Source organism: Theobroma cacao, chromosome 2, assembly GCF_000208745.1.
Source record: "Theobroma cacao cultivar B97-61/B2 chromosome 2, Criollo_cocoa_genome_V2, whole genome shotgun sequence".
In the NCBI taxonomy this organism is placed as follows: domain Eukaryota; kingdom Viridiplantae; phylum Streptophyta; class Magnoliopsida; order Malvales; family Malvaceae; genus Theobroma; species Theobroma cacao.
This window is the reverse complement of record NC_030851.1, coordinates 11,078,330-11,101,341: the sequence shown is the minus strand read 5'-3', so window position 1 is coordinate 11,101,341 and position 23,012 is coordinate 11,078,330. Positions and strand designations below refer to the sequence as shown.

Here is a 23,012-nt window from a genome sequence, read left to right as displayed (position 1 = left end):
TATTTTATAATATTAATATTAATATAAAATAAAATATTAATACTTAAATAATCAACTATTAATATTTAAAAGATAAAATAAAATAAAATAAATAATCACAATAACATTTAATATTAATGATTAAAGTATAAATAAAATATTAAATATTTAAACTATCAATTTTAATATTTTAAATAAATTATATATTATTAATATTTAAAAATAAAATAATTAAAAATAAATAATCATAATAAATTTAAAATTATAAATATAATATTAATATTTAAAAATAAAATAAAAATTAAAATAACTTATTTATATAATAAAAAGTATTTTTATATTTTTATGTTTATATCTTTTCATTCTAAAGTTATTATTATCAACCAAACACTACAATAATTTATAACAATCATTCCAACTCTATTTCATTTATCATACCAAACTACGTAATACATATTCTATTCTATTCTCATCTTATTCTATTCTCACGTAATAATTATTCTATTTCATTACTGTTTATTTCGCGAACCAAATGTACTAAAAGAGTGATAAAGATTGTTGATATAGGAAAGGTCCTCACATGTCATCACCAAGAACGCCCCCATGGTTGTTCTTGTATAACATGAATAAAAACTTGACTCCCTCTCTTTGATGGGCAAGCAACCGACAGTTAATAGATGCAGGCACCTGTCACAATCAACCGATTAAGCAAGAAATTAATAACTGTAAATTACTGCAACAAATGTCAAAACACAAAAGAAATTAAATTATAAAATAATGACCTGTACAACTGGAAATTCTCCATCAGAAGACAGTACCAATGGCTCATAAGGACCCGTATCTTCAAATTGAACCCGACCCAATTCGGGTCTCCCAAATTCCTTTACTTCTTCTTCTTCCTCATCTTCTTTCTCTTCTTCTTCTTCTTCTTCTTCTTCTTGATTATCACCATTTTCTTGGACTTGGGTTTGTGAGAATTTAGGGATTTGGAAATGGGATTCTTGGGTTGAAGGGAAATATTCTTGTTCAAGGCGTAGAAGCTGCTGAAAAAGCGAGGATTTGGGGGGTTTTCTCTGGTTTGTTATTGTCGGCTCAGGTTCTTCTTGGGAAAACGAAGATTGTGAAAATGATGATGAAGAAGAAGAAAGGTTTGTGCAGGGTTTTAGGGTTTCTTTAAAAGTGTGTAATAATGACATTAGGAATTTCTTTGGGCGGGTAACTACATTTCTCGGAAATAGTTTTCTCAGAGATCTTGAATTTTAAAGACATTAAAATAATAATAATTTCAAGAAATATTGGCACCCAACCGACCGTAACCGTAACGGCCTAAAATGTTTTTCTGAGTAGAGCAATTATAAACTACCATCTACGCCAACCAATAATCTATTAGACCAATTTCAAGAAGTATTGTCACAATGTTATGATACTATTTTATCATATTATTATATTATCATATCATATCAATATTTTATTATATTATTATTTTATTATATTATATCAATATGTTATATTATTTATTATAACATATTAATATATCATATTAATATCACGTAATATAAAATAATAAATAATATTTTATTTAAAAATAATTAATTATTAATAATAAAAAATTATTTAATATAAAATAAAAATATAAAAATTTTATTTAATGTAATAAAAGAATAAAAATGTAAACATTTTGTCCAAAAAACTCAAGTCCATATATTTTAATTTTGAATTAAATAAGTCTTTATTACTAATAGTTGACTATATTTAATTTTTTTTATATATTATCGATTTTCTTATTTACTTATAAATTTATCTATTTTTATTTTCAAAATTAGTTTTTATTAGATGGTTTATAATGGAAATGTTATATCTTAAATTACCAGATATGTTCGAAAAAGTTCTTAAATTATTTAAGAAAATTTAAATAAATTTTTAATTTTTTATTACATTTAATCAAGTTTTTATATTTTTATTTTGAATCAAATAAGCATTTATAACTAATAATCGACTAAATAAAAATAGACTCGATTAAAAGCAATAAAAATATTTATTTAATTTTTTTACAATAATTTAAGAATTTATTTTAAATATTATATCTATTTCAAAAATCTTGTTAAAAAAAAGTAGGGTAAAATCAAGAATTTTGACAAACATCAAACATAAATGCATAAATTTCTCTCATTCCACCCATTTATTGCAATAACGAACTTTCCTAATACATAAAATTTGGAAGATTGAAACGTATCTCAAGTTACCTAACAAATTCAACTGACTTGTAAAAGGTTATGAATACAATAATTTGATATATCTACCGCAAAGTGTAAAAGGTTATGAATACAATAATTTGATATATCTACCGCAAAGAGAAAGTGACGAAAAAAATACCAAAATCCTACATTAAGCATATATATTCGAAAACATGAGTTTGCAACTTGGAAATTAAACTGATTAAATTAGACTCTATTTGATTAATATTTTGATATATTTTTTATTCGTTCTTTTATAAAAAAATAAAAAATAAAAAAAATTAATCTAATGAAATTATTTAATAAATTCACTTTCGGTAGGAAGAATTCCTTCGTTCTATCCAACTTCAAAACTCCTCATATCTTCGGAAACTGATAAAATAATGGAAAATATTTATTCACCTTTAATGTTTCAATTTGAATAGGTCTAACTATAAATTAGCTGCTCCCAGGTAAATATTTGGCATCTTCCATACCATAACGTCCGATAAGGTTACAAATATATATAGAGGGTATACTTTAATAAAAAAAAATCACTTGCCTTGCGTTTTCCTTATTTTCAAGTAAAAAGATAAAATAAATAGCAAAGATATAAACAGACCAATTAAATTACTCATTAATTTTGTCTTAACATGGCAAGCAAGAACTTTATAAAATATCAATGACCGTTAAATCTACTGCATGTTGCCACGTGTAAAAGCTCGGGTAGCTAAGAAATAAAGACGCCCAATGAAACGCTCGGCTAATTCACTAACACGTACTCAATTAATCATAAATCCAGCCAAAGTTGCCAAATAATTTCACGCTGTGCGTTGCATGCTTTACAACGGTAACTTCGTCCTTGATTCCCCCTATATATCCCCCCCCACGAAATCCCAACTTCAATGCACTTCATTTCACTGATCATTTCCATTAGTAGTCTAGATTTTCTTCGTTTTTCTTCTCTCTGTCAAAAGCTGTTTGGTTCTGTGGGTTTCTTCAGTTCATTGCACTACGGACGAATGGGGTCCAAAAGATTTCTTGGTTTTCTGTGGATTGTGACAGTGTTGTCTTTCCTCAGCTCAACTCAAGGTTACAAGTTCTACGTTGGTGGCAAAGAAGGTTGGGTGGTCAGCCCTTCTGAGAAGTACAATCATTGGGCTGAAAGGAACAGATTCCAAGTCAATGACACTCTCCGTAAGCACTCCTTTTTCTCTGTATCTATATACTTCTGCTAAGAATTGATCATCTGATTTGGTCTCCGGCAATCTTTTTTTTTTTTTTTTTGCAGTTTTTAAGTACAGGAAAGGGTCAGACTCGGTGCTGTTGGTAACAAGAGAAGCTTACTACTCGTGCAACACCAGTAACCCAATACAGTCCCTGACAGACGGTGATTCAATCTTTACATTTGATCGTTCAGGTCCCTTCTTCTTCATCGGAGGCAATGCTGATAACTGCAACAAAGGCCAAAAGCTCATCGTTGTGGTCTTGGCTGTGAGACACAAACCCCAGAAGCAGCCTCCTTCTCCATCTCCCTCAACTGCTGTGCCAGCAACACGGCCAGTTTCTCCAGCTCCATCTCCTGTTCCTAAGACTAACCCTCCAGTGGAGTCACCAAAGACCAGCGACACCCCATCGGACATTGATGCTCCGGCGCCGGCTCCATCGGAGCAAAAATCAGGTTCATTGGGATTAGTATGTTCTACTTCGTTAGTGTTGGGTTTCAGCGTTTGGGTGAGCATGATCTTGAGAAGTCTGTAAGTTCCTTGGGACGACAAAGCAGTTTTGTATTTGGAGCTGAATGGAGGGTTGAAAGAAGGAGGGATTGGTCGTTAATGAACTTGCTATATTATTTTGTTCTTTATTATTTTCATAATTTCCTTCGTCGTTAATGAATTAGTATGGCTTTGGTTTCAATATAAATTGATACATGGTTCATGGTTGACTGTTATATCTAAGTATCAGCTGTGGAAGCTAATTATAAATAAAATAGTACTAAAGTTTTACAATTGTCCAAAAAATAGACTACAAAAAAATCCCAAATAATTTTTGCATATATCTTTCATTTATATACGTAAAAAAATCTTGATAAATATAAGTTTTTCGAACTAGTTCCAGTCCAATTTAGATGATACAATATAGCTAACCAGATTTGGTGATCCCGCGGTCCAAGTCTTTCTTGTCAATTTGGCTACGATCAAGATCCTAGCAAGAGGCTACGATATAGGCTAGTAGAATTAGTATAGTTATTTCAGGCCAACATTGAAGGAGCAAGACGCGGGCATCCCCCCAACAAACGTTAAGCTAAGCGTAAAACAAGTTAAATCACATAAAGCTAGCGTAGCTGAGGACCAAATACCCCTCCCATATTTTGTCACCCAAAACCAAACTATCAGCCATTTCTTCTTTGCCTAAATATTGTCTCTGATGAATTTTCGGCTTCCTTTTGCTGTCCTTATCATTTCTTTGGCCATATCGGCCGAGTCATCATCCTACGGCAGCACGCATTGGGGTCGAACCTTGTTCTCGAGCACGGTCCGCGATGGAAGTGTGGGTGCAAGGCAAGCATGTCGTGGCCCCTTGAGTGAGTGCATAGGCAATGAGGAAGAAACGCCGATGGAATGGGATATAAGCCGTAGGGCATTAGCTGAAGGGAAAAGGTACATTAGCTACGGTGCCCTCAAGCAGAACAGCGTTCCATGCAATCGTCGGGGCAATTCCTACTACAACTGTGGCGCCCCTGGGCGGGCTAATCCTTACAAAAGAGGGTGCAGTGTCATCACACATTGCTATCGATACACTGGTTAAATAAACCATTTCGATGTCCATTAAATTTCCCATAATTTTGTAGGGCAAGATTTTCTTCTTTAACTAATCCGTTTCGTGCTTTTGTACCATCTTTTTTAACAAAAGTAAAAAAGTGGCAGGGATGTTTAATTTGGAGGAATTGTAATTACTTTTTCCACACACAGCTTAATTTCTTCTTCCAACCTTATCTTCGTTCTAGTGAATGTAAATAAAAGTCCATCTCTTTAAAATTTTTTATTTATCTGTTTCCTTTTAAGCTTCACATTTGGACATGTTTCACTTAGTTGTTTGACTTTTGCTTGATAAAGTATAATTAGTATTATATGGTGAATATCGGATCAAGAACTCCGTAACACATGCAACTCTATCTAGCTAGTTCCTTTCATATTTCATAATCATCACCTGAAATTTGATATAAAGTTTTGTGTTATAATTATTAAACTAAACAAACTTCATACACTGCATGATGTTGTGATATAAGAAAATTTTTGACATAATGCATGAAAAAGTCTTTATTCTTTTTCTTATGGTCAATTAAACTCTTTTATTTTTTTTTTGAATCAAATAGGTTTTATGACTAACAATTTATTAATTATTATTAGTTAAAATACCACTTGTCAACTTTTTTAAAAAAATTTCATTTTTCATTTTATATCCACATAGTACTGTCGTAAGATAAAAACTATTACATGACTATATTATCATATAATATCAAAATTCTACACCATCATTCATTATGACATAGTAGTATACAGTGTTAGTGACACATGACATAAAATGATATTTTAGTTAGTAACAATTAGTTAATCATTAATTTTAAAGGTTTATTTGGTTTAAAATAAAAGTATAAGGGTTTGATTGAATACATTAAAAGAATAAGAGCTTATTTGAATTTTTTTAAATAACTCCGGGGTTTTTTTTTTAGATTTTATGACAAGAATTTTTGTGAAGTGGAAAGTTAAAATGTTAATAAAATTATAAATGTAAATTTTTTTTTACATTGAAATAGAAATTATTAAATAAAATAAATTTCAATATTTACATAAATTATATGCATAAAATAATTAATAAATATTTTCATTCAGTCTTAACTTCATCACATAAAAAGCATATCAATTTTTAATAACAATTATAAATTTAGAATACAAAAATGTATTGAGCGCTTATTTTGTTTAATAATCGATTGAACTAATACTTATATAGTTATTACTTACTATTTTCCGTTTATTTGAGTAATTAGTTCAATTGATTTACAAAGTTTATCATTATAATCGATTATTTCACTTAATAATTTGCATTGCTTAAGTGGTGAACTATTGTGACAAAAATATATGGGAATAAGTAATTTAGAAAAAGAAAGAAATAAACAAATAAAAATAGAATATCTAAGAAATAAAAAGGATACTTGTTTGATTCTTCTTAATTTGTCAAATTGATATTAATTGACAATTGAATTTTGCAACCTTGAAAAGCCATGATAGTGGTTGGAGAAGATTCATTGACAGCACTTGGGATTACAGAGTGACCGAGAGTTTGGACAAGTGGAGGGATAGTCTGTATTCGGTGTTCTTTGAAAATTTGAGCCTATGGGTTACATGGGTGGCGCTAAAGGAAATGTTTGGTGAGTATGGGTTTGTGATGGACTTCTAAGTGGCTAATAGTGCTAAGAAGAATACTGTGAGAGAGTCCAATTTCGATTGTTAGATTCAAAGAAAAGTCAGAGCTATGGAAAAAAGGAAATAACAAAAGAATTGATGGTAAATACATTGGAGTCTATATGGCTAGGCAGGAGAGGAATAGAAACGTTGGTAGGGAAACTCACAAAGAACTGTTACGTATCAAAAGTAAGAAATAAGAACGAGGTAACTGTAAAGTACCTCTATTAAATGGTTCAAAAACATGAATGAACAAAAGTTTTTCAAACTAAACTTCTTCATCATCTTTCTCCATTCATTAGCATGGTATATACAAATACTTTGAGAGGGGATGAGATTACATAAATTATACTTGTTCATATAGAGATTACAAGTGTTAACTATGAAAGGTTAAAGAGAGTGCAAAATTACACGTAATATGCCACCCCATTCATGCAGATACATCTCCAGTATTCAACCTGGAAGTCAACCATGACACATGTGATTCATCTTCAAAACATCATGCAAGCATTATCAACAACACTCTTAATGCTTGCAGGCAGCACCATCAATCTATCTCTGTTAAGCTCAAGCTTTGGCTTGCATAAAGGCTTTGTCATCACGTCTGTAATTTGATTTTCTGTGCTGCAATATTGAACTAGAATCTCACCTCATTTTTCTATATCTCTGAATGCATGCTACTTCACATTTATATGCTTAGTTATGCTGTGAAATACCAAGTTCTTTGTCATGGAGATAGTAGACTTGTTATCTACAAATAATTTAGTTGCATTCATAGGTGACATACCAAGATCGAACAAGACTTCCTCAACCATATGGCTTGGTTTACTGCAGAAGCTGCTGCAATATACTCAGCTTCTGCTATGGATTGAGCCACAATCTCCTGTTTATGTGAATTCCATTTAAAAGTGCCATTTCCAAAGGTAAACACATATCTTGATGTACTTTTTCCATCATCAGAACGACCACCCCATTCACTATTAGAAAATGTAATGAGTTAAATATGATTTCTATGAGAAAAATAAATGTCATGAGTTGGAGTGCTTTTCAGATACCTGAGAACTCTGTTGGCAACTGTAAAATGACTCTCACTTGGTTACTGCATAAACCGTGAGAGATAACTGACTACAAACGTAATTTTAGGCCGTGTGGCACATATGTAGAGGAGACTTCCTTTGAGGCTTTTATATTGACTCGGATTTTCAAGCTTATCTCTAGCATTCACAGATAGTTTTTCATTAGCAATGAGAGGAGTTGCGACAGCTTTGCATTCTTTCATTTTAAACTTCCTGAGCACATCAAGAATGTATTACTATTGAGACAAATGAATACTAGTGCTGGTTTGAAGTAATTCCAATCCCAGGAAGAAGTTCATCACTCATAAATCTGACATTTTGAACGCTCTTTGCATATGAGATTTAAACTTATTAACACTGTCTACACTACCTCCTGTTATCAGTAAATCATCCATATAGAGGGAGACAATTAAAGGCGCATCATTGCCTTTCTTCAAAGTATACAATGTAGCCTCGTTGACACTTTTGCAAAATCCCTGATCATTCAAGTAGGTATCAATCCTACTATACCAAGCTTGTCGTATTTGTTTTAAGCCATATAATGCCTTGTGGAGCTTATAAACCTTATCTCTTCTAAATTCTATCTTAAATCCCATCAGTTGTTCCACATAGATTTCTTCTGCAAGTTTGCCATTTAGAAAGGCAGACTTGACATCCAAATGATAAATTCTCCAATTCTTAGCTACTGAAAAAGCAATCAACAACCTGATTATGTCGAGCCTTGCTACAGGAGCAAAAGTCTCTTAATAATTGACACTAGCTAATTGTGCATATCCCTTGGCTACCAGTCCCACCTTGCATCTATTTAATGAGCCATCTACATTGAAGTTTCTTTTAAAAATCCATGCTTAGGTCTGTCTACCAAGGACCAAGTGTTATTCTACTTAATCATCTTAATTTCTTCTCTCATGGCAGGATTCCATTCAGCATGCTTCAAAGCTTCATCAAATGAGGCAAGTTTTGACAAAGCAAAATGACATTTGCCATAAATATCTTGAATGGAATGTGTCTTTCTTATACGAGCTTCATCTATGGTTTGTTCTACATCAAGCTCATCATCATCAATATTTTGACTTTCAGTGCTATACACTGGAGGTGTAGTGCTCATTATCTACTGCTGTTCCCAATTCCACTTATCATTTTTAGCAAATACCACATTTCTGCTAATAGCAACTTTGCTTGAGTCAGGCTATTTTTCGACTGTTGACTATACCCAATAAAAATGCCTTTTAGTGCCTTTGATTGTAATTTATCTCCCTGTTCTTCTGGTATGTGTTGGTAACAAATGCAACCAAACACTCTTAAATGATTCATAGAAGGTTTTCTCCCAAACCAACGTTCATATGGAGTTGAGTTTTTCACGGCTTGTGAGGGAAGAATGTTTTGCAAATAAACTGTTGTCTTTGTTGCCTCAGCCCAAAATCTTTTAGGTAAATCTTTTTCTATCAAAAAGCATTTTGTCATCTCAATTATTGCCTGTTTTTGCACTCACTAACTCCATTCTGTTGTGGACAATATAGAGTAGTAAGCTAGTGATGTATTCTTTCTTTTTTCATAAAATGAGTGAACTCTAGTGATGTAAACTCTCCATCATTATCAAACCTGAGAGCTTGAATTCTCCTCCCTGTTTCTGTCTCCATTTGGCTTTGAAACTCATAAAATGATTAAAGGTTTATGATTTCAACTTCATGAAATAAATCCAACACATCCTGGTTAGATCATCAATGAAAATAAGAAAAAATTTACTCCCATTTAAAAAGGCTTTTCTCAATGGACCTCTGACATCTGTATGGACCACTTCAAGTTTTTTTGCAACTTTACTTGAACTCATAAAAGGGTAGGGCTTCCCTGTTATTTTTCCAAACTGACAAGTCCCACTTACTTGATCAGTGTTAGCTATTGAAGGCAGATTTTTCAATAAACCTGTTAAACTAGATTATATCAATGATGTAATATTACAGTGGCCTAATCATTTGTGCCACAAAAAAGTTATATTCGAATCAATCTCAGACACCTGCATGCATGTATTGTTCTAATTTATAGGAAAACAATTTTGTTCCATAGGTATATTCATCATGTAAGTACCATTAGGAGCATAAATGGTGCATGATAAGTCCTTAAACAACATAGCATAATTCTACTTAAGTAATCACCCTACACTTAGCGGATTTTGTGTAATTTCAGGAACAAAAGGAACTTTAAACTCATACTTGTCACCACTGGCAGTTTGTTACACTACTAATCCTTTCTTTTTCACTTGCAAATTAATGCCATTTCTAATCTCTACTCTAGATCGGTAATGCCCATTAAACTCAACAAACAACTTCTTACCAAGTGTCATATGATTAGAAGCCCCACTATCAAGCAACCACAGCTTTGCATCAATTGCTTTCACATTCCTTGAGTGAGCCATGAACAAGTGTTCTTTAGCCAACTTGGCTTTTTCTACTGGTTCATCACTTTTTCCTACATTTTCAATTTTATTTTTGCAAGCTTTCTACATATGTCCCGTTTGATTGCAATTTCAACATTTGACATAAAGTTTAAACTAGCAGCTGTTCTCAGCATGACCTTTCTTTTGTAATAAGAACATATAGGCATTTTACCTCTTTTTTGCTGATTTCTAGTTGTCATTTGAACCTCTTTTTCTTTCTGTTTCAAATCGTAAAGGCTTTTCTTCGAGCTAGACTCTCCCACTGATTTCCCTTTGGTTTTTTCTAATAGGGTAGTTTCAGTTGCAATCTTACTTCTTATAACCTTCCTTATTTAGTTGCTTGGAGGGCATATGCCATTTTTTATAGTGATATTTTGGAGAGTTCTCTTTTCAAAGAAGCAATTGTAGCTTCAAATCTTTTTAGTAGGGAGATAAGGGATTTTTGCAAACTCCTTTCTAAAATATCCTCTCTCGAGAGTCTAAGTTGATTAACAACCTTTATAAATCTGTTGATGAAGTCTTTTGTATTCTCAAAATCCTTCATGTAGAGACATTTCTAAAATTCATCTTGAAAGTCAACCACGACACATGTGATTCATCTTCAAAACATCATGCAAGCATTATTAACAACAAGAACGACCAGTGAATGTTACCTAGGGTGAAAGGGAGGCAACCAAGTCTTACAAGAACACACTGGTAAGAGCAAAAACTATGAGCAAAGGTGCAACATAGGCAGAGAGTGAGGAAGTGTAGATCCATAATGCTCTAGCTGTTCATCTTAATACAACTAGTAGGAAGGTTGTGTAGATTAGAGGCTGTCGTAACGTTAGAGTCCGAGGTACCCGATCGCCAGACATGAGTGAAAACTCTAAAAAATAGGAGTCGCCACCAATCTTTTTTACTAGGTGCGATTGACCACCTATTGACTCGATTCTAATCGACGAAGCCTTAAATTAATTTTAAGCCCGCCGAAGAGAACCTTAAACTGGTCTACGATTTTCTAGATTTAGGCTCGGGAGTACAGTTACACCCGGGGAAGGATTAGCACCCCCGTGATGCCCATTCCATGAACGGTACCATTTTTTAGATTATCCTATTAGGTTTTAATTTTTAAGTTCACTATATTTCCTTAGTTATTATTCTGTTATTTTATCTCTTATTTAACCTAAGATGGAATGCAAATGTGAAGAAAGATGAGATGCATGACGTGAGATAAAAATGTCGAACGAATAACCCTTTATCGAGGACGTTCTCCCAAATCCGCCCATTATACTGGTGTGATCCGGGGTGTTCTCTCACCTAGGGAATTATCCGATAAACTCGCCTTCGCAAATTCAATGAATAATTCTCATCATCGGGGTCATCGTACGTTTTTCTTTAAAAATAACGTTTTCGTGCATAATGGACCTAATACGTGTGAAAGCCTTTTATTAAAGATGTTTCCCGAGCCCTCCCATCACACTGGTGGGACTCGGGGACATCTTTTCACCTAGAGAACTTTTCGAGAAATACTCGGCTTCGCAAGATCCTCGAAAAATCCCATCATCGGGGCTTCAACTCGAAAACAGAAATATTTATATGCAATGATATGCATGATGCAATATATATACGCTATGCTAATACAATTGTCCATTATTATTTAACTATTATTTTCATTTTATTATATTTTTTATTATCATATTTTCTATTTTATTTCTAATTATTATTTTTTTATATCTTACATTTTTTATTCTAAGTTACTCTTATATTTTCCTTTTATAATTAAATAAATTGTTTATGATTTCATTTAATGCTTATTTTAAATTAGTTATTGTCTTAGATTTTTATTATTATTTATTTATTTTTTATTTTTCTATTTATTTAATGTCATGTATATTGCATTTTCACAAATTAATTATTTACTATATATTCGAATTATTATTATTATTTTTCTCATCATTTTTTTATCTATTATTATTTATTTATTATTTTTATTGAGTAATTAATTTTTTTGTATTGTCAAACTCTTTATTTATTAAAAATTTTGGGATCTTGAAATCGAGGCTCTCTCATCATACTGGTGGAGCCTTGATTCGGATTTCGAACCTAGGAAAAATTGGCCCGGGATTGTGACTTATCGTATCCCTACCGATCATCCCATCATCGATTTTAAATTAAACAATTATTTTATTAATAATTCTTTATCTTATCCTATTTTTATTCTGTCTCCATTTATACCCATCTCCATTTTATATATGGGACTATCTTTTCACCCAATTGATATTTTCATATTTTATTTTATTACATTTTAATTCTAATTCTTCCTAATTTATTTTCATTCCTGTTGTCTCTACATAAATTTACATAACTATGTATCTCATAAATATGTTCCACATTTCATCCTTTCCTATACCTATATTTTTTCTAAACAATATTCTAAATCAAAATATACAATCCTCTTATATGCATATATTATTAATCTAAATAAATTAATTCCTAACATTAAATGTTTACTTTTCCTATATTTACTAAACTAAATCTATTAATTTTCAGTGACTAAGTGTTTGTTTATTTCTCTATGTATATTATGTGTTTGGATCTGTTGTTATAATTAAATAACTATTTTATCTGATTTTATTATTATTATATAGAATATATGTACTCTTATATTTTACCATCATTTTTTGGTATCATTGAATGTAGTATTTTTACCTATTTTCTATATTATTTTTTTTATATGTTTTTTTTATTTCTATTTTTCTCTTGACACTTAATCATTTAATCATTTTCATTTTTTATATGTATATTTTCTTTTATTTTACCTAATAACCTACTAAAAATAATTTGTCTTCCTACCTAACATTGGGCCCAGCACAATCACAAAGACTAAATCATAAAAGCCAAAGATTTACCTTTTATGAGCTAAAAGTGGCCCAAGACAGTCGGCCCACTCCAACTGATCTGTTTTCCAAGGCCCTCAGACCTCTTCCAAAATGCACCGTTTCGGTGCCTTGTTCAGCAACCCTTGGTGTGCCCAAAACGACGTCGTTTAATGCTTCTAACCCTAGGTATTTAAACTCTCTTCCCTCCCTTTTTTCTTTCATTTCTTCCTTCTTGTTTCTCTCTCTAAAATCCAAACTCTTTCCCTTCTCTCACCAAACCGCCGGCCAACCCAAAATGGGACTCTCTTTGCCTCTCTCTTCCTACCGCCGGTCGCTACCCCGCGTCGGACCTCCTTCCGCCAACCGAATCCTTTCTCTCTCTCTCTCTCTCTCTCTCTCTCACCACCGTTCCAGTTTCTCCCCAAACCTCTCAATTCCTCTCACCTTCACCTCGGCGTCGTTCCCCAACCGACGGCGTCCAAATCGGCGTCCGCACCCTGCCAGTAGTACCTCTCTCTCTTTTTTCTCTCTTTTTTTTTCTTTTTTTGTTTATTTTTCATTTATTTTTAATATAATTTCATTATGATTTTTCTTTTTTACAGTGTCTACAGCTATCCCTCTTTACGCATTTCGAAAATCCGAAATAGTGCAAAGACGTAGACATTGTATTTGACTAATTCTATAATTCTCTTACCAAGTTTAGTTATTTTTTTTTTTAAATGAACTTCTCAAGATTGAGGTAATAACACTTTTAAGAATAAACTCCTCAAAATTGAGGCAATGAAACTTTAAAAATGAACTCCTCAAGGCTGAGGCAACAAAACTTTTAAAAATGAACTCCTCAAAGTTGAGGCAACGAGACTTTTAAAAATGAACTCCTCAAAACTAAGACAACGAAACTTTTAAAAATGAACTCCTCAAAACTGAGGTAATGAAACCTTTTTTCTTTTTTGTTATGGTGAAAAATAAATCAATTCCTCATCTGAGGTTCTACGACTTTAAAGATGAATTTTCCTCTTTTTCAGTTGTTTTAAAACTTTGAACATGACAATTTAAATATTCTAATCATCTTCATCAGTTTTTTGGGTGTTTTAAAGCCTTTTCTTTGATCAATGGGGGATGAACCGATCACGCTTCCGATCTCTCGTCTTCCCCAATTCATTGCTCCCAACTGTTTTCTTCCTCTATCATATGCATGGTCCAATCATTCTTCACATTTTTACTGTTTTCCATTCTGTTGCTATTTCCATTTCTTTCTCTCTTTTCTTAGTCTTTTCTCTTTCTTTTTTTATATTACCAGACTCCATTTCATTCCCCGTCAATTATGATCCTTTTTCAAAATACTGCAAACATTTCTTTACTTTATCATGCTTTTTATTAAATATCATTCCAATTTTATGACAAATGTAATGCAATGTACCCATATCTCCTCTTTTGGCAGAATGAAAATGATGACAATGTTGGGAGCAGAAAAGCTATTTTTCATTAGAAAAAAGGGAATTTTCTACAATCAAGCGTAATGACAAGAAACAGGGAAAAAGCAATTAATACAAAAGGGATACAGTTTTTTTTTAATGACTGTTTGGATAGATATTTATAGTAGCCTCGAAATTTTATCTCTGAGCAAGCATAAACGTCAGCTCCCTTGTCTTTTGTTTGAACATCTCGGATCATGATTTTCCCCCTTTCTATGTTAAGCCCTTGTAGTATTTGGACCTCCTTCGTATCTAGACCGCCCTTTCGGGTTTTCGCCCTAAACACATCTCCCATACTCAAGCCGCCTTTTCAGGTTCTCAACTTGAAAAATTTTTTCTTCTTTTTTTTTTGGTAATTTTATATATATATATATATATATATATTTAAGCAAAATATTTCTTGACAGCATCGGCATTCACTCGGTTGGAAAACTCCTTTCCGTCGATCTTTGCCAAAATTAGTGCTCCTCTTGAAAAAGCTTTTCTCACCACAAATGGTCATTCCCAATTTGGCGTCCATTTCCCGCGAGGATCCTACTGGTTCGAAAAAATTCTTTTCAATACTAACTCTCCCTCTTGGAACTGACAAGGATGTACCTTCTTGCCATATGCCCTTATCATTCTCTTTTGATATAACTGCCCATGGCAAAGTGCTGTCAACCTTTTTTCTTCTATGAGATTCAATTGCTCATAACGAGTGTTAACCCATTCGGCTTCTTCCAAATGTACTTCTTTAAGGACCCTTAGGGAACGGATTTCTACTTCAATTGGCAAAACTGCTTCCATCCCATACACCAAAGAGAACGGCATAGCTCCCGTGGAAGTTCGGACTATTGTGCGATAAGCATGTAAAGCAAAAGGTAACTTCTCATGCCAATCTTTATATACATCTGTCATCTTTTCAATTATCTTTTTGATGTTCTTGTTGGATGCTTCTACCGCTCCATTCATCTTTGGGCGATAAGGCGCTGAATTGTGATGCTTGATCTTGAACTTGGCACAAACCCCTTTCATCATTGAACCATTGAGGTTACTAGCGTTATTTGTGATAATCCTTTTCGGGAGACCATAGAGGCATATTATTTCTTTTTGGATGAACTTACATATCACTTTCTGGGTCATATTAGCATAGGATGTTGCTTCTACTCACTTAGTGATGTAGTTAATCGCCACCAGAATAAACCGATGCCCATTTGATGCCTTTGGGGTTATTAACCCAATCACATCCATGCCTCACATTAAGAATGGCCATGGTGATGTTAATACATTCAATGAATTTGCAGGAATGTGGATTTTGTCTGCGTATATCTGACATTTGTGACATTTTAAAGTGAAATCTATACAATCCGTTTCCAACGTGAGCCATTAATACCCTACTCTCATGACATGTCTTGCCAACATATGCCCACTTGCATGTGCCCCACAAATTCCTTTGTGAACTTCCTCAACTATTCTCTGAGCTTCGGCTGAATCCACACATCTCAAAAGTAGTTGATCCCTACTTCTCTTGCATAAGATGTCCTCATCCAAGAAGAAATTCATTGCCAACCTTATAATGGTTTTCTTATCATTTTCTGAGCTTTGTTCCGAATACTACTAAAACTTGAGATAATGCATAACATCATGGTACCACGGTTTCCCGTCTACTTCTTCCTCTACACTAGAGCAGTGTGCGGGGCACTCTCGAAGATTAATCATGATGGGTTGAATCTTGACATCGGTACCAACTTTGAATATTGCTGCTAGTGTGGCTAATGCATCAGCCATTTGATTCTCCTCTCAGGGCAAATGGGTGAAGCAAATCTTATCAAATTTTCAATTAGCTTTGAAACATACTTATGATATCGGATTAACCTTAAGTCACGTGTCTCCCATTCTCCTCGCAACTGATAAATGACCAAAACATAATCCCCATGCACTTTCAAAACGTGAATTTTCCTCTCTCAAGACCCATGACACAAGCTTCATATTCAGCCACATTATTGGTGCAAATAGAAGTTGAGTTTGGCTATGACGGGATAATGATCTCCTTCTGGTGACACTAACACGGCTCCTACGCCATGCCCTAAGACGTTCGAAGCTCCATCGAAAAACATCTTCCAATTCTCTTTCTCCTCTGATTCCTCCTCATTTGTTTGACAAACCGACATTAGGTCCTCATCTGGGAACTCAAACTCCATTGGTTCATAATCCTCCTCCACCCTTTTCGCCAGAAAATCTACGATTGCACTTCTTTTGATAGCTTTTTGGGACACATATATAATATCATATTCAGACAACAACACTTGCCATTTTGCCACTCTACCTGATAAGGATGGTTTCTCGAAGATGTATTTAATCGGATCCAACTTCGCAATGAGCCAAGTGGTATGATATAGCATGTACTGCCTGAGTTGATGCATAGTCCAAGCTAAAGCACAACACATCTTTTCCAACGAGGAATACTTGGACTCGTACTCAGTGAACTTTTTACTCAAGTAGTAAACTGCCCTTTCTTTCTTACCAGTTTCATCATGCTGTCCCAACACACATCCCATGGATCCTTCATTTACTGTCAGGTACAAAAAGAGGGGTCTCCCGACCATAAGTGGTACCAACACTGGCGGACTCAACAGATACTCTTTAACCTTTTCAAAAGCAATTTGGCACTCCTCATTCCATGTCCCAGGATTGTGCTTGCGAAGGAGTTTGAAGATTGGGTCACATTTGAGTGAGAGTTATGATATGAAATGGGCTATATAATTCACCATTCCCAAGAATCCTCTAACTTCTTTCTGCATTTTGGGATGAGGCAAATCACGGATTGCTTGAACCTTATCCGGGTCAACTTCTATTCCTCTTTCACTAACGACAAAACCAAGTAACTTCCTTGAAGTGACTCTAAAAGTGCACTTTATCGGATTTAATCTGAGCTGAAACTTTCGTAACCTCTTAAATAACCTTTCAAGATTGGTCGTATGGTCTTTTGTTTTGTGAGCTTTTATAATTATATCATCCACATACACCTTGACCTCTCTGTGCATCATATCATGGAAGAGAGTCACCATGGCCTACTGATAAGTTGCCCCAGTATTCTTCAAACCAAATGGCATTACCTTATAACAAAAGGTCCCCCACATAGTTATGAAGGTAGTTTTTTCTCTGTCCTTTGGTGCCATCTTAATTTGGTTATACCCTGAAAAACCATCCATAAAGGAAAACATGGAATGACGAGCAGTATTGTCAACGAGGGTGTCGATGTGGGACAAAGGAAAATTATCTTTTAGGCTAGCTCTATTCAAATCTCGATAGTCCACACACATTCTTATTTTTCCATCTTTTTTAGGCACTGGGACAATATTTGCAACCTATTCAGGGTACTTAGCTACTTCCAAGAATCCTGCATCGAACTACTTTTTCACCTCTTCCTTAATTTTCAACAGCATTTTAGGTTTCATCCTTCTCAACTTTTGCTTAATTGGTTTGCATTCAGGTTTCAAAGGCAGTTTATGGGCTACAATGTCTGTATTGAGTCTTGGCATATCTTGATAGGACTATGCAAACACATCTTCATATTCATGAAGTAGCTTTATTAGTTTTTCTTTTTCAATCAACACCAACGTCGTACCAATTCTAACTTCTTTCTTATTATCTTCATTTCCCAAATTAATCGTTTCAAGTGTCTCTTGATGTGGGATAATTTGTCTCCCTTCCTGTTCAACTAATCTTAACAAGTCCGGAGTTAAATCATAATCATTCACGTTTTCTGTATCATTAAGTTCACTGACACTTGTACCTTTTTTAAAATTAACCTCAAAACCACTGTCACTATCATCTTCGCATTCATTATTTGGAATCCTGAAAGGTAAAGAGAATTGAAAGATGTAGAGCTATTGTATAGATAAATAGTTAGAATAAAGGGATGACAAGAATGGAAATAGTGAATCATGAAGGGAGATACGAGAAATGCACTATGCATGTTAATTTATTAGAATGATAAATAATCAAAAACCCGATACATAAAATTTCCAATGCTTTTGGGCATAAGCACGGATGTTTAGTTTGCATTACTTTGAAATTGAATCACAAGTGACTGGTAAACTCATGGTGGTACAGCTGCCCAACTTCAGCTTAAGTGGTCCGAGGTATGTAGTAGGGATCCCCTCCACATTTCCTAGCTGCTCTTCGCCTTCTTCCGTTACACATATTGATAAATAAAAAAAGGCTTCCCCTAATACTGACACTGATTCTCGGCTCCCAACGGTGAGTGATTCAGGAAAGATGCAGCCTCTGGACCAAAATGTCTCGTAGAGATGAGGATATGTCATTCTATGGTTTTTCAACCCGTGCCCTTTAAAGCGAGCCAACCTTTCGCTTCTTCTTTCGGCTATCATTTTTTCCCTTTCTTCTTAGTCGGTTTATATCCTAGGCCAAACCTTTGTTCATTTTTGGTAGCACGTATTGGCCTTTTAATGCCTTGTAGCTCTTTTTCCAGTCCTGTCCCCACTCGATATCCTTTCCCTACTATCTGACTGACAGCCATCTTGGTGGTTTTGGAAAGCCTCAGAATGGGTGGTGTGGTTCCTTCTTTAACATACGTGGTGTTAGCAAACTCGAAGGATCGAAAGGAACATTCAGGCATTTCTTCCGTTGTTTCCACGTAAGGAGTATCCGTTGGCTTGCTTATGAGTAAGTATTCTTATCGGTTAACACATACAATCTTCCCATCCACGATGAACTTGACTTTTTGGTGAAGCGATGAAGGTATGGCCCCAGCCAAGTGGATCCAAGGTCTTCCCAATAAATAATTGTATGAAGGAGCGATATCCATAACCTGAAATTCAGTGGTAAAGGTACACGGGTCGATTTCTATCGGTATCTCAATGTTCCCTACTACTTCTCTCCTCATCCCATCAAAGGCTCTCACAATCATCTGGATCTTTCTCATGTAAGACATGTCGATGGGTAAGCGGGCCAAGGTCCTCATGGGCATCATATTCAAGGACGATCCATTATCAAGCAGCACTTTTACGACGGTACAGCCTTTACACTTGGTAATGTTATACAAGGCTTTGTAGTTTCCCTTGCCTCTAGAAGAGATTTCTTCATCGCTAAAGGATATTATGTTACCCACTGAAATGTTCCTAATGATGTAGTCCAAATTTTCAACTGAAATGTCGTGATCCACATATGCGTGGTTCAGAATCTTCATCAAAGAGTTCCTATGTGGTTCCGAGCTGAGGAGCAAAGATAGTAGTGAAATACGAGCAGGCAACCTGTTCAATTGCTCAACCACATTGTACTCACTATGTTTGATAAACTTGAGGAACTCTGCAGCTTTTTTTTTCATCACCGGTCCTTTTGAGCCATTTGTCGATTCTTGGGATTGCACCTTTTCTTCTCTCGAATTTTGCTCTTTTTCTTTTCCCTTTTCCTTCCTGAGATTCTCCAATGCCTCCGTTGTATAGCAACGTCCACTGCGGGTAATCCCCCTAACACCAGTTATATTTGCAGCATTATCTTGAAATTCGATCATCTATTTTCCCGCATTTGAAACTTGTACATTGCAATTGCAGTTCCACAGAACAGCTTTGTCATCTTTATAGGGGAAACGTTTAGGGACTTCGATGATCATTTTGGCATGGGTTCTGTCTTCCACAGACTCTCCTCTTGGTTCATAGAAAATGGTTAAATGTTTTATCTTCATTGGGTGAGTGGAATCTTTGGCCATCATGTTTACTGCTGGCCCTAAGGCTTCCACGTAGAATTCAATCTTTGATTCGTCCATCATCCATCATCCATTGCACTTCATTTCGGAAAGAACTACAATCTTGAATTAAATACCCCACACATCCTTTGTGATATAAGCAATATGGTCCTTGGATATCTCTTAAGTCATTTACATCAGGACATTCTGGCCAAATCTCTAGCATATCGACCTTTAGCAAGGCTTCAAACACTTTCTCCATGGGGGTTTCCACTTCCCGAATGTTCCTTTTAACATACACCTCCCCTTCGATTGCATTTACCCCTGCCCCAACATGATTTGGCAGTGGGTTGTTGTTAACATTCTATTCGATCTTCTTTTCAAAATTCAGGATTCCTGCCTTGATCAACCCTTGCACCTTATATTTGAATGCTGTACAATTCTCGATCGAGTGACCTTCGATTCCATAATGATAATCACAATGGACGAAAGCGTCATACCATCTCGAGAATGGAGGTTTTAATGGCTTTATGTATAAAAGTGCCACTAGATGGTTTGTAACTAACTGAGTGAACAGTTCAACATATGCGATTGGGATTGGGTCAAACTGCACTTTCTCTTGCTTGTTTCGTCATCCTCTTGATTCACAGACAGTATAGTTGTTTGAATGTGTTGTTTGTTGTGTGGTTGAAGCTGTAACGGGTGTGAAAGTAGGTGGGTGGATATTTGTGAGGTAAGGTATCCGTTGGATGGGAGCATATGGGTACAAGTTAAAAAAGGCATTTGGCATGGGTGGATATAGGTACGGGCTTTGTGAAGCGTTATTCACAATTGGGTAATAGGGGTGTGGTGGATATAGCTGGTAAGGGTTGTAGCTTCTTCATTGGAGTTGTCCCGAAGTGATGGCTTGGGCTTCTTCTTCTTTCTTTTTAAAAGTTTCCCCTTTTTTCGTGTGTGTCGCATCACCTCCTTCTATTTTTTTTTTGCTTAATGACAATATCTATCATCTTTCCTGAAATCACCATATCAACAAAGTTCTTTGTGGCACTACCGACCAATCGTTCATAGTAAAAGGCTCGCAGGGTGTTAACGAACATCACGGTGGTCTCTTTCTCAGTCAATGGTGGCTGAACTTGAGAAGCCATATTCCTCCATCTTTGAGCATATTCTTTGAAGCTTTCAATGGGTTTTTTCTCCATGTTTTGTAAAGAAAGGTAATCCAGAGCCATATCTGTAACATGCTTATACTGAGCTACAAACGCCCGAGCAAGGTCTTTCCATGTGTGGATTCGATTGCGGTTCAATTGGATGTACCACTTTGCTGCAGCACCAGTGAGGCTATCTTGGAAGCAATGTATCAAGAGCTTGTCGTCATGGGCATATGCAGCCATCCTTCTGCAATACATAGTGATGTGTGTGACCGAGCACTTGGTTCCATCATACTTTTCAAAGTCTGAAACTTTGAATTTTGGGGGTATAACCACATCTGGAACGAGACAGAGTTCGATTACATCCATAGAGGAATACATTCCCATTCCTTCTATCATGCGTAGTTTCTCCTCAAAAAGGTTAAATTTCTGGTGGGTATCGGGATTGTCCTTTGATTCAACGGATCCACACTTGAGCTTTTCTTGTTCCTTCGGATCGTCCAGATCAAGTACAAAGATGGGATCTGAAGGACTTGCCTCTCTAATTGGCCTCTGTTGGGCATAAGTCGGTGGCGGCCCTATAGGCATTGGCATACCAAGGAACGGATATTGTCCTATCGATGGCATGAAGATAAACGTATTCCTGCTGGTGGTGGTATGAATCCTGGTGGATATACGGGGTCTGTATTGGCTTCTGTCTGTTGAACATCTTCTGGTGCACTAGAACTCCCTGCCACTCTCTTCCCTTTATCTATTAACATCAACTCAAAAATCTTTGACAACTGACCCATAATCTCTTCTTGCTTATTCTCGATCTTGTCTATTCTCTCCAAGTGTTCGTCCCCCATGATCTTAGAGCGAGCTCTTGTGTTGTATCTGTGTAAGATTCATTTCTCTGAAATTTTGTTCTTTTATGGGCCAAATGGATAAGTTAGAATTTTACGTTGATGAATGCATTGTCATTTGTTATTATTTGTATGAATCATGCAACTATGATGCAAGTGAAATGTGTTTGAAAAGAAAAAAAAAATAGGAAAAATATTAGCCATCCAACGTTTACCATAAGAAAATCCGCATTCATAGAACTGAAATATCCGATTACATCATTGTCTAAAACCATTACATAACTACCAAAAGGAAAAACCAACTTAGTCATATTGGTCCCTAACCATCATGAGGTGATCGATCAACCACTCACTCAATTCATCCCTCGAAAAAANGAAAAACCAACTTTGTCATATTGGTCCCTAACCATCTTGAGGTGATCGATCAACTGCTCACTCAATTCATCCTTCAGAAGAATCTCTCGCCTGAGTTCTTCGGTCTTGTTTGCCATTACTTGCGCTCTAAATGCCATTTCTCTCATCTGTCTCAATATCCATCACATTTTAGCTTCTTTCCTTTGAAAGCTTTGTGTGCACGAATCATTTCTTTCCCTCATTTGGAAATACTCTTGCTTTACTGCTTTATACTGTGCCTTATAGCCCTCTATGGTAGTTTCCAATAAGCCACAGTCATTTCTCAACTATTGGATAGTTTGTTCTTGTCTTCGTACCTTGTGCTGCAAAGCATTGTTGGCACTTTGGAGTTCTTGCATTCTGGCTATCAGAGAAGAATTTGCCACGTTTACTTCCTCAAACTTGCTTCACCACTTATCCCGCTCTTCAAAAGCCATCC

General features: G+C 35.1%; 3 protein-coding genes across 4 annotated transcripts in view; 2 read left to right on the top strand and 1 right to left on the bottom strand.

Annotated features, from left to right (window-relative positions):
• Nucleotides 1-1,317, bottom strand: part of LOC18608731 (switch 2) — an 8,062-nt gene extending 6,745 nt beyond the window's left edge. Inside the window, exons 1-2 of one of the 2 annotated variants that reach the window (XR_001926805.1) lie at nucleotides 762-1,317; nucleotides 560-666 (exon numbers count right to left, since the gene is read on the bottom strand). Coding sequence is in view for 1 of the 2 variants with exons in the window: in XM_007043560.2 (XP_007043622.2) it covers nucleotides 560-666; nucleotides 762-1,175 (521 nt within the window). In the remaining variant the exon portion in view is untranslated. The remainder of the gene's footprint in view (nucleotides 1-559; nucleotides 667-761) is intronic. The other variant, XM_007043560.2, reaches the window with a different exon arrangement.
• Nucleotides 3,103-4,209, top strand: LOC18608730 (early nodulin-like protein 1). Its single transcript, XM_007043559.2, has 2 exons — nucleotides 3,103-3,389; nucleotides 3,484-4,209. The coding sequence occupies exons 1-2, from the start codon at nucleotides 3,215-3,217 to the stop codon at nucleotides 3,951-3,953; spliced, it is 645 nt and encodes a 214-aa protein (XP_007043621.2). The 5' UTR covers nucleotides 3,103-3,214; the 3' UTR covers nucleotides 3,954-4,209.
• LOC18608729 (protein RALF-like 22) lies at nucleotides 4,620-5,000 on the top strand. Its single transcript, XM_007043558.2, has one exon. It carries the CDS (start codon nucleotides 4,620-4,622, stop codon nucleotides 4,998-5,000), a length of 381 nt encoding a protein of 126 aa, XP_007043620.1.